This window comes from Salarias fasciatus, chromosome 22, assembly GCF_902148845.1.
Source record: "Salarias fasciatus chromosome 22, fSalaFa1.1, whole genome shotgun sequence".
Lineage (NCBI taxonomy): Eukaryota > Metazoa > Chordata > Actinopteri > Blenniiformes > Blenniidae > Salarias > Salarias fasciatus.
Genome location: NC_043765.1, coordinates 30,978,806 through 30,992,962, shown reverse-complemented (window position 1 = coordinate 30,992,962; position 14,157 = coordinate 30,978,806). Strand labels below are relative to the sequence as shown.

Sequence of the window (14,157 nt, the reverse complement as noted above, 5' to 3'; positions counted from 1 at the left end):
CAGCCAACCTGCAGGCGGAGGGGAGAGGGGAGAGGGCTGATAGAAGAGGGGAGGTAGAAGAGGGGCTGATAGAAGAGGGGAGGTAGAAGAGGGGAGGATAGAAGAGGGGCTGATAGAAGAGGGTCTGCAGGCTGGATCTCTGGGTTTGCTGCCGCTGCAGCTCGGTCTGAGGTGGAGGAGGAGAAGCAGGTGGAGTCCTGCTCACTGCACCACTACAGTCCAGGTGAGAAATGCTGCCGATGCCTCCTGCAGATAAAGGACGTGTCACTGCGGACACTTCACAGCATGTTGGTCGGGTGGAGGGCGCGCCCCTCCTCCTCTCATCCTCTCCTCCTCCTCCTCTCATCCTCTCCTCCTCCTCCTCTCATCCTCTCCTCCTCCTCCTCTCCTCCTCCTCCTCTCATCCTCCTCTCCTCTTCCTCTTCCTCTTCCTCCTCTCCTCTTCCTCTTCCTCCTCTCCTCCTCCTCTCTTCCTCTCTTCCTCTTCTCATCCTCCTCCTCCTCCTCTTCTCCTCTCCTCCTGCAGTATTGACAGGGGGGACGGAGACAGATCCGTCCACCGGGTGTTTTTCTCCAGATGTTTGGTTTTCCGGTGTCCTCGTGCCTGAACAGGATCAGATTACACTCAGTAACGTGCTGACAGCAGCAGACCGGACTGTTTATGTGTTGAATGTGTACCTGAGGAGCTCGTCCAGCAGGGGGCGCTGCAGAGCTTCTCCACTGATGGGTCAATGACCAGCCTGGGTCCGAGTCTGAGACATGGAGAACCACGGAGAGCCATGCTGATTCTCCTCTGATTCAGTCCCACTGCTGGAAAAACAAAACTCATCTGGAGACATGGGATAAACAGATTCTGTGATAAAAAAAAAAAGGTTATCATCAGGTGATAAACAGATTATCATCAGGTGATAAACAGGTTATCTGCAGAAATATTGATCAGGTGTGATTTCCATCAGTTTCATCCTCTTCTCCTCTTCTCTGGCTGTCAGAAATCTTTAAATTCAGATCTTCCGGAATCTTCTTCAAAGAAAGAAGAGACGGATCAAGAAGGCTTTCTCTTGAATCAGTGGCGACTTTACGGTCTCTGCTTCTGTTATCGTCTCCGTGACGTGACTCCGGCGGGAGAATCAGACTCACACTCCAACGAGTTAAGCTGAAGCTGTTCATCTGTGGAGATTTGTTCAGAGAAGCCTGGACTGATGGGAATAGAACCCACACTCACCACTGCAGCAGGTGACCATCAGGGGCAAGGACATGGAGGTGGGGCAGTCCTACAGGTGGAGGTGGGGCAGTCCTACAGGTGGAGGTGGGGCAGTCCTACAGGTGGACATGGAGGTGGGGCAGTCCTACGGGTGGAGGTGAGGCAGTCCTACAGGTGGACATGGAGGTGGGGCAGTCCTACAGGTGGAGGTGGGGCAGTCCTACAGGTGGAGGTGGGGCAGTCCTACAGGTGGACATGGAGGTGAGGCAGTCCTACAGGTGGAGGTGGGGCAGTCCTACAGGTGGAGGTGGGGCAGTCCTACAGGTGGACATGGAGGTGGGGCAGTCCTACAGGTGGAGGTGGGGCAGTCCTACAGGTGGAGGTGGGGCAGTCCTACAGGTGGACATGGAGGTGGGGCAGTCCTATAAGTACTTGGGGTGTACACTGCAAGCTTGACCGGTCTGTGGACACTGATGCCGTGTCCAGGAAAGACCAGACCAGGGTCCAGTCCTGCGATGTCTGTGATGTGAAGCTGAACATGTTGTACCAGCTGTGGATAGGGGGCGCTGGCGAGGCTCATCGGGGATTAGAACCGTAGTTACTTTCAGAACTTCTGCTCTATTTCGTCCTTCCTGGCCACTAGGGGGCGGTGCTGAATTATACCAGAGCAGCCATGAGGAATCCAGCCTCACAGAGAGGCCTCTGCAGACGCTAAAGCTAACGCTAACTGTGTCACTGATGGTGGTTCCCTGAAGAGACTCGTCATTCTGCAAAAAACACCAATGCGAATCGTCCACAATGTTGACTTTTGAGAACATACAAATCCACTCTTCTCAAAATCAAAGTTTTGAAATGTAAAACATTTCAAATGATTTAAAAAGCAAAGAATAACTTATCATCTGGTAATATTGAGAAACTGAGAAACTGTTGTTTCTACGGCATATAATGAATGATGTGAAGGGGTAGGATTAAAGTAGCATTTCTTCTTCTTTCTCCTTGTCATGAAAGATACAGGACAATCTGTTTTTCTTTTTTCATTTCTTTAATTGTTCACTTTGTTTTGCACGCTCAAAATAAAGCTTTCAAACTCAAACTGAGACTCTTTCCTGGGCCTGAGTTCCTGCTGGGTGTGTTTATTTTCTGTCTTCGCTCTGAAGCGATGGAGGAAAAACAGAAGCTTGATCCAGAGGGGTCTTTAGTGAAAGGAGACTTGAAGTTTGCAGTGTTTCCTGGCGGGTCGTATTTGGCCCACATGCCACATGTTGACCCCCGTAGTGAGGAGTGGACTCACTAAGCTTCCCTCCGTCTTCTGTGAAGTTATTAAAGCTCGTGTGGAGCAGCTGGAGCAGCTCGGCTGGAGCCAGAATGATGGAGAACTGTTCGTCAGACACGGATCCTGGAAGGACCAACATGAACGTTTCACATCTTCGTCCGCGAGCCGGAACCAGAACCGGAACCAGAACCAGAACCAGAACCGGAGCTGGAGCCAGAGCCGGAGCTGGAGCCGGACCTCGTCTCTGCAGGAGCCTCATGTTCCTCTGAAACTGGAAGACTGTGAGCTCCTGAGGCAGGTGTGTGGAAACACTTCAGGAGGTGGAACAGGAACCTCCTGTTCCAGAAGATTCCTTCAGCTGGACGGTTCTTCAGGAGTTTGGACTGTTTTGAACGAAGGATTTGAAAGTTTGCAGTTATAACCAGCCCAGATCAGGACCTCTGCAAACTTTAGTTTTTTCGCCGAGTCACATCACAGTGGGAGAGTGAGCATTAGCATGATCGCGCCTCTGTTACCGCTGGAACTGAGTGGAACGCCACCGCTAGCTACTCTGGGAAACACAGAGCTGCTTCTAATGGCAGCGTCCAGCCTGTTTACTGGGACTGAAGTGTGTCGGAGGGAGCAGTGAGGAGGAGCTCTGGGGCTGCGTTAGCACCGGGATATTAGCATCAGGAGTATTAGAGTCAGTATCAGTAGCATTAGCTGCAGTAGCATTAGCGTTATTAACACTTGCACCTGCAGCCACAGGCCGTGACCGGGCAGGATCCAGATCCCCCCGCCTCCCTGGAGACCCTCTCTGCAGTGTGATGTGGTCCAGGAGACCATCTCTGAATTCAATGAGGATACAAGGAGCAAACAGGAGTCTTTCTTCTCAAAGTTAACCTCTGTGGAATCACCTAGCAAGCGAAGAGCGGGTGAGACAGTTCATTGTCATTGCTGTTCCTTGTTACTGGTTGCTGTTTCCGGCTGGTGTTGCTGTTATTGGTTGGTGTTACTGTTCCTTGTTTCCGGTTGGTGTTGCTGTTATTGGTTGGTGTTACTGTTCCTTGTTTCCGGTTGGTGTTGCTGTTATTGGTTGGTGTTACTGTTCCTTGTTTCCGGTTGGTGTTGCTGTTATTGGTTGGTGTTGTCCCTTGCTGCTCTCTCATGCTGCTGTTCCTTCTGTCCTCCCTGTGTTCCAGGATGGATGGAAACCTCTCAGTGTGGTCTTCTTCTCTGGTCTCCGAGTCCTCCTGGGTCAACGTGTCCTCGTCAGCCGTCCCTCCGTCCTGGGAGGCTCCGGCCTTCACCGTGGCGGCCCGCTGCAGGGTGGCGGCCACCATGGTGCTGTTTGTCTTCGCCGCCGTCAGTAACTTGTCGGTGCTGATCAGCGTGCGCTGGGGGCGGGGCTATCGGCTGGCGGCCCACCTGCGGCCGCTCATCTCCAACCTGGCGTCGGCGGACCTGATGATGACCTTCGTGGTGATGCCTCTGGATGCCGTGTGGAACATCACGGTGCAGTGGTACGCCGGAGACGTCCTCTGCAAGCTGCTCTGCTTCCTCAAGCTCTTCGCCATGCACTCGGCAGCCTTCATCCTGGTGGTGGTCAGCCTGGACCGCTATCGCGCCATCCTCCACCCTCTGGACTCCCTGGACGCCGGGCTGAGGAACCGACGCATGCTGCTGGTGGCCTGGATCATGAGCCTGCTGCTGGCTTCTCCTCAGGTACCGCCGCTCCCGCTGTCAGCTCAACACGGGTCCTGACTGATCACACACTCCTCCGCACACTCTAATTTGTGAACCGCATTGCCGTTAAGGTTCACCTGCGTTTGACCAACTCTCTGTTTTTAACATCATGAAAAACCTGCTGCACAGTACGAGAATCAGGAACAACAGTCTTCTAGAAAAGTTACAGGCTCCGTTTCCTCAGGGCAAGAAGTCAAAAGCAGATTTACTGATGATGATGATGAAGTGGTGATGATGATGATAATGAAGATGAAGAAGATGATGACGATGTGATGACGATGATGATGATGATGATGATGATGATGATGATGATGATGGTGATGATAAATGTGATGATAAGGATACTGGTGATGAGGACGATGATGTTAAAGATGACGATGAAGAGGACCAAGATGGTTAGGACAGTTGTGATGGTGAGAATGAGGATGAGGATGACGTCTGTAGAGCTGAGTGTGCAGAGCTTTGTATTTAGAGCTGTGCATTTAGGGCTGTGTATTTACAACTTTGTGTGTGGAGTTGTGTGTTTAGAGCTGAATGTAGAGCTGTGTGTGTAGAGCTGTGTGTAGAGCAGTGTAGAGTGTGTGTGTAGAGCTGTGTGTAGAGCAGTGTGTGTAGAGCTGTGTGTAGAGCAGTGTAGAGTGTGTGTGTAGAGCTGTGTGTAGAGCTGTGTGTGTAGAGCAGTGTGTAGAGTTGTGTGTGTAGAGCAGTGTGTAGAGCTGTGTGTGTAGAGCAGTGTGTAGAGCTGTGTGTGTAGAGCAGTGTGTAGAGCTGTGTGTGTAGAGCAGTGTGTAGAGCTGTGTGTGTAGAGCAGTGTGTAGAGCTGTGTGTGTAGAGCAGTGTGTAGAGCTGTGTGTAGAGCTGTGTGTGTAGAGCTGTGTGTGTAGAGCAGTGTGTAGAGCTGTGTGTGTAGAGCTGTGTGTGTAGAGCAGTGTGTGTAGAGCTGTGTGTAGAGCAGTGTGTGTAGAGCTGTGTGTAGAGCTGTGTGTGTAGAGCAGTGTGTGTAGAGCTGTGTGTAGAGCAGTGTGTGTAGAGCTGTGTGTAGAGCAGTGTGTGTAGAGCTGTGTGTGTAGAGCAGTGTGTGTAGAGCTGTGTGTGTAGAGCTGTGTGTGTAGAGCAGTGTGTGTAGAGCTGTGTGTGTAGAGCAGTGTGTGTAGAGCTGTGTGTAGAGCTGAATGTAGAGCTGTGTGTGTAGAGCTGTGTGTGTAGAGCTGTGTGTAGAGCTGTGTGTAGAGCAGTGCGTGTAGAGCTGAGTGTAGAGCTGTGTGTAGAGCTGTGTGTGTAGAGCTGTGTGTAGAGCTGTGTGTAGAGCTGTGTAGAGCTGTGTGTGTAGAGCAGTGTGTAGAGCTGTGTGTGTAGAGCTGTGTGTAGAGCTGTGTGTGTAGAGCTGTGTGTAGAGCTGTGTGTAGAGCTGTGTGTAGAGCTGAATGTAGAGCTGTGTGTGTAGAGCTGTGTGTGTAGAGCTGTGTGTAGAGCTGTGTGTAGAGCAGTGCGTGTAGAGCTGTGTGTAGAGCTGTGTGTAGAGCTGTGTGTGTAGAGCTGTGTGTAGAGCTGTGTGTAGAGCTGTGTAGAGCTGTGTGTGTAGAGCAGTGTGTAGAGCTGTGTGTGTAGAGCTGTGTGTGTAGAGCAGTGTGTCTGTCAATGAAAGTCCTCCACATACACGTGTTGAGCTCTGATGACATGACATGTGTGTTCCTCTGTTGTACGCAATAAGGCTCTCACTCTGTTTCTTCACTCTTTTGATCAGCTCAATAAACTTTCTGTTTTTCCATGTGTGGCTTGGTGCTCAGAACGAGTGGCAGCTCCTCGTTGTTTCTGCACAAACGAAAGATATTCACACGACTCTGTCTTCATGGAGTGACCTGTGTGAGACATGCAGGACTCTGAGCCGCTGCAGAGCAGGCAGGGTAGCCATCAGGAGCGTCCGTCCAGCCTGAGGGCTGTCGGTCCGGGGTTTGATAAGGCTCCTTCTGAAATGTGGGAGTCTCTTTGGCTTTACGCTGCTGCTGATGAGATCCTGCAAACAGAATGTTCTGGAACGCTGGAGGACATGTAAGCTGAAGTGATAGTGATCTCTGGTGATAAAAGCATTCCTTATTGTGTTCATGCCACGCTCTTATTTTGAAGCATGCTAAAACTTCAAAAAGAAAATTGTATCAAGAAATCAATTTTCTCACCGTGAACCCCCCAAACGGACACATTTTAGATGTTGTGTTCCACATTTCAAAATGATGTTTTCAGAGAACCTTGAAAGCCCATCATGGATCTGACGTGCCGTTTGTGTTCTTACCGGCAAACGCAGCGTTTGCAGCGTAAACACAAACCGCCGCCTTCATTGCTCATGTGTTTCCGCTCTCTCCATCCTCAGCTGTTCATCTTTCGGACCGTTAAGGCTGAGGGAGTGGACTTCACTCAGTGTGTGACTCACGGGAGCTTCCGGTTCCGCTGGCAGGAGACGGCGTACAACATGTTCCACTTTGTGACGCTCTATGTCTTCCCGCTGCTTGTCATGACTTCCTGCTACACCCGCATCCTCACCAAGATCAATGGACAGATGCACAGAGGCAAAGGTGGAGCTGACTCCCAGAGAACACACACGCACACACACACACACACACACACACACACTGATCTGATCTGTTGTTTGGATCAGATCATCAGGCTTTTCTCCAGTCCTGCTGATTTGACGGTGAAATGTGACAGAGTGATGTTCATGCTGTCTGTTGTCTGACCTGAAATGTGATTTTCGGACTCGTTGACTCATATGAAGACGAGGACCTGGGGTTGGGGAATCTGGGGATGTTTTCAACTTGACAATATGAAGGCAGATTTCTCTGACGTCAGTCCATGAGTGGCGTGAGCCTCCACCTCCCAGAGGGAATCAAGCCGTCCGCATCAGGAGGAACTGGAGCTTCTGGACTGTTCTGTGCTCAGTTCTCACTTCATCCTGTCTCTAAAGTCCTGCTGAAGCTTCAGTGGAAAAAATCTCAATTCAATTCAGCTTTATTTATGTAGCACCAATCACAACACAGTCACTTCTCAACACTGTCACAGAGAAAAAGCCAGCGCTCCGTTGCAGTGATGTGCTCTCTCCTCTCCTGCAGCATGTTGAATCAAACGAAGGCTCTCCAGCAGTTCTCAGGTCTCCTGATAACGGTGAATTACAGTGATCCATACTGGAGGAACACGTGATGAATGCTTCAGAGTCACTCTGAGCCAGCATGTCCCTGATTTCAGAGACGTGGACCCTGGTGGTCTCCAGCTCAGCTCGTTGCTGACGGACAAGTCTTCACTGTCTGTTCATCTGTTTCAAACACCACAGCTCTTCATCCTATCCTCGTCACAGTAAATCCACATGTAGATATCTGGACGGTGTTGTCATACGCTATGCTGGACTGGACTTCACTGTACCCTACACTGAACTGGACTATCATAGACTGTACATATCACCATACCCTACTGGAGATGTCTTTATCTTGATCACTGCAGACTCATTTTTGTTGAAATTTGTTTTCACATGAGCTTTAATTACTTTTGTCTGAAATTCTAGTCAGAAATTCATGTTGACCACAACACCAACGATAATAAACTCTCATGTACAGTCAGAATCTTGGTAAAGTTAGTGATCTGAATTTGCGATCAATTAAAAACCTGAAGCATATAGCTGCTGTGCAGTACTTCAAGCATTTTTTAGGGCCCTGATTCCTTCTTTAGGTTATATTTATACAGGAAAAGTACTTCCTGAGTATTGAGTATTTTTTTTTTTTTTTTTAAAGAGCGTTTTAGAATTTCTAGATGGCACTGATTGACTTGTTAAGACTTAACAAACAGTGGAGCCTCCAGCAAGTTCCATTTTGGTTCCAGCTGGCTCCAACGGGTTCCAATTTGCTCCATATGGTTCCAATGCACTCCATCTGGTTCCAACTGGTTCCAACGGGCTCTAGGTGGTTCCAGCTGGTTCCAACTGGTTCCAACTGGTTCCAACTGACTCCAGCTGGTTTCATCTGTCTCCAACTGGCTCCAGCTGACTCCAGCTGGCTCCAGCTGGTTCCAATGGGCTCCAATTGCCTTCAACATGCTTCTTGTTGTATATGTATTTAATGCTTGATCATCTAATTTTCTTTTTATAATTTGATCCTCTTGTCCCTCTCTATCTCCTGTTAGATGGAGCCAGTGACCATGATCTAGTCCATAAGTCAACATGTCATCATCTCATGTTGTTTAATTGAAAGAAGTGAACAGGCCCAGTCCTGAAACAGCTGCTCTCTCTTGAGTTCAGGATATCCTGAGATGATATCTGAGCATCCTGATATCCTGCCTGTTTTTAATGCTTCTCTCTGTTCGTGCAGATGGGGAGCACTGTCTCCGGCGCAGTGGAACTGACATGATTCCCAAAGCTCGAATGAAGACGCTCAAAATGACCATCGTGATCGTGAGCTCCTTCGTCATCTGCTGGACTCCGTACTACCTCCTGGGGATCTGGTACTGGTTCCAACCAGACATTATCCAGAGCGTACCGGAGTATGTGCACCACATACTGTTTGTGTTCGGGAACCTGAACACGTGCTGCGACCCGGTCATCTACGGCTTCTACACGCCGTCTTTCCGCGCGGACCTTGCTGACGTGGCGGCCTGCTGCTGGCGCCGGCGGCGGGCCGCCGACGCCTCTCCCCGCTCGGTGGATCGTCTGTCTGCCAGGTGTGCCGGAGCCGCTGAGGAGATGGAGTCTGATCTGAGTTCGAACCCACAGAGCAGGAATCCTTGACGGGAAATGCCTCAGGAACTCTGCTCACTCGTCCACCGAACCATTCCATCCACCGCGACTCCAAACTGTTCTGCTGATCATGAAAACAGTCCGTCAGGGACCCTGAGGCAGAGGACCCTTCTGAGCCTCTTCCTGTTGAGTCCTCTTGGTATGGTCTTTCCAGTGGCACCTGAAGAAATATTGGACCGGGTCACAGAGGAGGTACCGTCGCTTCACAGGAGGATCAACACAGGGGAGCTAGTAGGAAATACCGGCGATGTCCCCTCATCGCTGAGAGAGCAATGTGGATTAATGTGGAACGCCAGCCTTCAGAGGAAACAGACGGTCAGAATAAGTCAACAGGAGTGGACAGTAAAGGTGAAAGGACATCACTATGCAAAACGCTCACTCGCCATGAGAGCACAGACTCATGGACCAGCCGATCCAACGCCCAACCTGGAAGATGGTCCACTCCTCCACATGGCTCTCCACATCCTCACTCACCTCACTGGCAGGACCGCAGCCTGGACCCAGTGGCCCTGGTGGTCTGGACTCGGTGGCCTTGGTGGTCCAGACCTGGTGGCCTCAGTGATCTGGAACCGGAGGCCTTGGTGGTCTGGACCTGGTGGCCTTGGTGATCTGGACCCAGTAGCCTTGGTGGTCCAGACTCGATGGACTTGTTGGTCTGGATCCGGTGGCCTTGGTGGTCCAGATCCGGTGGCCTTGGTGGTCTGGACTCAGTGGTCTTGGTGGTCCAGACCTGGTGGTCCTGGGGGTCTGGCCTCGTGGCCTCCTGAGCTCTGAGACACTCTGGACGCTCTGAGTCGTCCTCACCAGGACCAGCATGACGGACCGAAGGGGGGCAGCTGCTGGACTGCTCCACAGTGTTTGTTTGTTTACAGTGTTGTTTCTCCTGCTGCTGGATGGAGGACTGACTCCGTGTGATTTACCCTGGCACTGAGTGACGTTACCAGATTAGATCCAACCGTTAACTTCCTGACATTAGATACCGAGAGAGCACAACACACCTGTATGTCTTCTGATTGTTGTTACTGCACAATCGGCTCATTTCCGTTCTGAACACAAACATGACATGATAATGCTTAGATGGAAAATTAATAGTCAACAAGAAACTTTCAGAAGCTTTCAGTGGGAAAATCCTCACAACATGATGTAAATCAATTAAAAGAAATGTCTAAAGTTAGTGAAAATTACAGTCCCAAACTAGTGGAAGCCTTACCAGGGTCCAGGTCCAACGTGTCCTCTGATGAGCACTTAGCCTCTGGATTAATCTCATATGGTGTGAACTCTGAATTTTAAGCACAGATGAGTCTGACATGTGTTTGACTTTATAAAAGGGACAAAATTAAATTGTGTAAATCTGACTTGTTTTTCATTGAAACTGATAACTTCAGACATTTTAAAAGCATTCCAATAGCACAGAAGTGTTTAATTTATCTTAAATCTTCCTTTAAAGCTGAGAAACATGGAGCAGAAGTGATTGAGAGGCCAGTAGTCTGCAGCACATCACTTATTGATAATATTCAACTATCTAAATGATTAATGTCCTCTGCATGACTGTAAAAGCTTGGTTTGAGTCTATATGCAAAGAAAAAATCATTTAAACTGATGGGAATGCTTCTTAGTGTGTGATAGAAGATGTGAAAATCTAACATGGATGTTATAAAGTCTTCAAAAACTGCAGGTTGTGTTTTAATGGTTCATAGAGACTGAAGTTAACTGCTTAACAAGCTTCGGCAGGTTAACGAGCTTCGGCAGGTTAACGAGCTTCAGCAGGTTAACGAGCTTCAGCAGGTTAACGAGCTTCAGCAGGTTAAGGTGTAGATGAGAAGTCATGTGATGTTCCCAGTAGAGCTGTTCTGTTCTGTCTGTATGTCTGATGTTAACTTGCATTTACTTCATTTGTACGACTTCAAACAGTTACTGGACGATTAAACATGCTTGAAAGACTGAAGCTTCTTGTTCTGTTGAAAATGAAACCAAAAGCAGACGATCTGATCTGGATGAACTCCTACGTGACGGTCATACGAGGGTGTACCCAAAAAAAAACGGAATTTGATTATAACTTTTTATTTCTTACATTTCAAAATAAAACACCACTGTCGCCTTCAAAATAATCCCCATCTGCATTAATGCAGCGCTCCAGCCGTGTCTCCCACTTCACCAATGCGTCGTCAGACTCGTGCGTAAAAGTGCCATTTTTTGCCGGCTGCGATTTTTCTGTCCCCTCCTCCACATCTGCAAACCGCTGTCCCTTCAGCTGCTTCTTCAACCTGGGGAACAAGAAAAAGTCACTGGAGGCTTCATCTGGAGAATCAGGCGGATGGGAGAGGAGATTCATCTCATTCTTCTCCAGAAACTGCGTGAGGCGCAGCGCCGTGTCCGCTGGCGCTCTGTGGTGGTGGATCAACCGGCTCCACTCCGCCACGACGCTCTGCTTCCTCCTCACATCCTCACGGAGCGTCTGAGGACTTCCTGTAGTAGTCCTGGTTTACAGTCTGACCTGGAGGGACAGACTCGCTGTGGACGAGACCCTGGACAGCCAAGAAGCAGCTCAGCATTGTTTTCACGGCTGAGCGGACCTGACGCGCCGACATCTGGCCCTTCTCAGACCCCCGGACCACTCATGGACCTGAGTCTTCCCCAGAGCAGCATCCTTGTAGGCTTGCTGCAACAAGCTGAGTGTTTCTGCTGCTGTTTTTTCCCAGCAAAAAGCAGAATTTAATGTTTGTGCTGCTCTGGCTTCACAGTCAATGTCGCCATTTTGGAAAAAATCGCAGACCTCCTCTGCACTCTGTTGCTATAAATAGCTCCTGACAGGCGTCAGTGTCACTCTGGGAGCTCAGATTTCTCACAGATGTGCATGAGGCTTACCTGCAGCACATCTGACGGCCAGAAGTCGGAACTTATTATTATTATTGTTTTCTGACCAAATTCCGTTTTTTTTGGGTACCCCCTCGTATTGTGGTTGTTCAGTCCGTGTTTTCCTGTCACCTCCTCCTCTTCCTCCTCTTCCTCCTCCTCCTCTTCCTCCCCCTTCTCCTATTATCTCGCAGATCTTCAATCAGCCTGTCCGTCCTCCTCCATGGAGGCACAATGCCCCTCGGACTGGATCTGATGGTAATCTATCAGAGTGATCAGGATCCGTCTGCGGCCGGACGCTGCAGGAGGCAGCTGGGAGGAAGATAAGAGCTGATGGAGGAAGACTCTGCTCACCGCCTCCTCCATCAGCTCCCAGTGCACCCGAACCGGGCCAGGATCAGTTTAGACCACATCCAGACTACATTCAGACCGTCAGGGATCAGGTTTAGACCACATTGATCATCAGCTGTTCTGTTTTGTTAATAACTTAAAACCATCATGAACACATACCGGACCGTAGACCATGTGACCGGCTCACTTCCTGGATGGGAACTCTTCCCTTCAGGAGCTGAAACAGGTTTCACTCTTCAGTAGAAGAACAGAAGGTTTGTAGCTACAGTCTTCTTGAGCGCCCTGCTCTCCAGCGCCCCCTGCAGAGCCTGTTAGAGCTGGGAGCCTGGCAGGGCTGGACTCAGGGCTGGACTCAGGGCTGGACTCAGGGCTGGACTCAGGGCTGGACTCAGGGCTGGACTCAGGGCTGGACTCAGAGCTGGACTCAGAGCTGGATTCAGGGCTGGACTCAGGGCTGGACTCAGAGCTGGATTCAGGGCTGGACTCAGAGCTGGATTCAGGGCTGGACTCAGGGCTGGACTCAGAGCTGGATTCAGGGCTGGACTCAGGGCTGGACTCAGAGCTGGATTTGGAGAAAGTGCTCAGAGAGAAGAGGCCCGGACAGCTGGGTTCATCTAAGTGTCTTTATTTGGTTTGAGGCATTTCGGTGTGTGACGAGCAAAAGAGAAAAGGCAACAGTAACCAGTCCGGAGAGTTCTGCAGTGGAACAGAGACCGAGCTGCTGGAGAACCCTATCATCTGAAGCGGGAATGTTTTGGGCCTGTGTTTGAGAGAGCAGTGAAGTGCTGGTGTTGTCTCATAAATACACAAAAACAAAAAGAGCTTAATAAATAAATAATTACTTCAAAGGTCCGTTCAAACTAATCGGCAGAAGCATTTTAATCCCCGGAGCAGCTAAACTGCTGAGGAATGTGTTCAATCTGCGGGCGTGGAAACAGCAGCTCTAAAGCGGTGCTGCGTCATGAGAAAGTCCTCCAGACGGGTCTGGACTCGGGTCTGGGCTCGGGTCTGGGCTCGGGTCTGGGCTCGGGTCTGGGCTCGGGTCTGGGCTCGGGTCTGGGCTCGGGTCTGGGCTCTGCCCGGGTTCCGGCTGGTCTCTGTTCGTCCTGCAGAACGTCTGAACCGTCTTCATTTCACACCTTTTCACAGGGAGCAGAACAGGTTAAAGCTTTGGGTTCGGGAGTGGCCCGAACCACGGAGTCGTTAAAGCGTCGTCTACTACCAGCGTCTACGTCTTCCTCTCTACCGGCAGCGGTCCAGAACCGGGTTCCACCGGAGAACCGCGCTAACAGAACAGCTCAAACACAGCCGGTGCCTGAAGCGTCTGCAGCCAAACTATCGGCACTAAAAATAAGAACAATAATCATAAAGTTCCAAAACATTCATCGAGGCAACGTCTCCTGCAGAGCAGGAAAAATAAAAGTCTCAAATGAAAAGAGGTAGAGAAACGTCCATTCATCAAGCTAGCTTAATGCTACACACGCTAACAAATTCACAGGTATTTTTTCCTTTTTGGTTCCACGTTGGTTCAACAGCTTTCAGTTTGTCTATAAAGGAAACGAGGAGAAACAAAAGCATGAATGAAGCGTCAAGAGTCAGGATCGACCCGGAGGACAAACTGTTAATAGAAAGATCCAGACACTTGAGGGACGTCGTTCTGGATCGTTCCGTTTCGTCTGTAGAGAATATAAACTGGCATCTGAACGATGTGTTGATGAAAAGCAGCAGTTATTTGACAGTAAAGATCTGCTGAAGCTGCGGAGTCCTCCAGGCTGAGCTGCACTTTCTGTGCTTTGGTTGTGGAAAATGTAAAAATATCAACGTTACAGGTATTTGGTCACATAAACTTTAGAAAAGCTAAATATTTGGCAAAAGTTTCATCTAGTATAGAAAAAGAAAGCTGTTATCTTTTATAATATTGACATAAAAATTCTTCAAAATATCACTTTTTTTTTTTTTTGGCCACTCTTTAAAGTTTAAAAG

At 49.6% G+C, this 14,157-nt stretch overlaps 1 protein-coding gene across 1 annotated transcript; it reads left to right on the top strand.

Moving 5' to 3' along the window:
• Window positions 1-3,656: 3,656 nt before the first annotated feature.
• Window positions 3,657-8,961, top strand: LOC115409142 (gonadotropin-releasing hormone II receptor-like). The gene is made up of 3 exons (XM_030120139.1): window positions 3,657-4,178; window positions 6,565-6,766; window positions 8,546-8,961. Exons 1-3 carry the CDS (start codon window positions 3,657-3,659, stop codon window positions 8,959-8,961), a joined length of 1,140 nt encoding a protein of 379 aa, XP_029975999.1.
• Window positions 8,962-14,157: the final 5,196 nt, after the last annotated feature.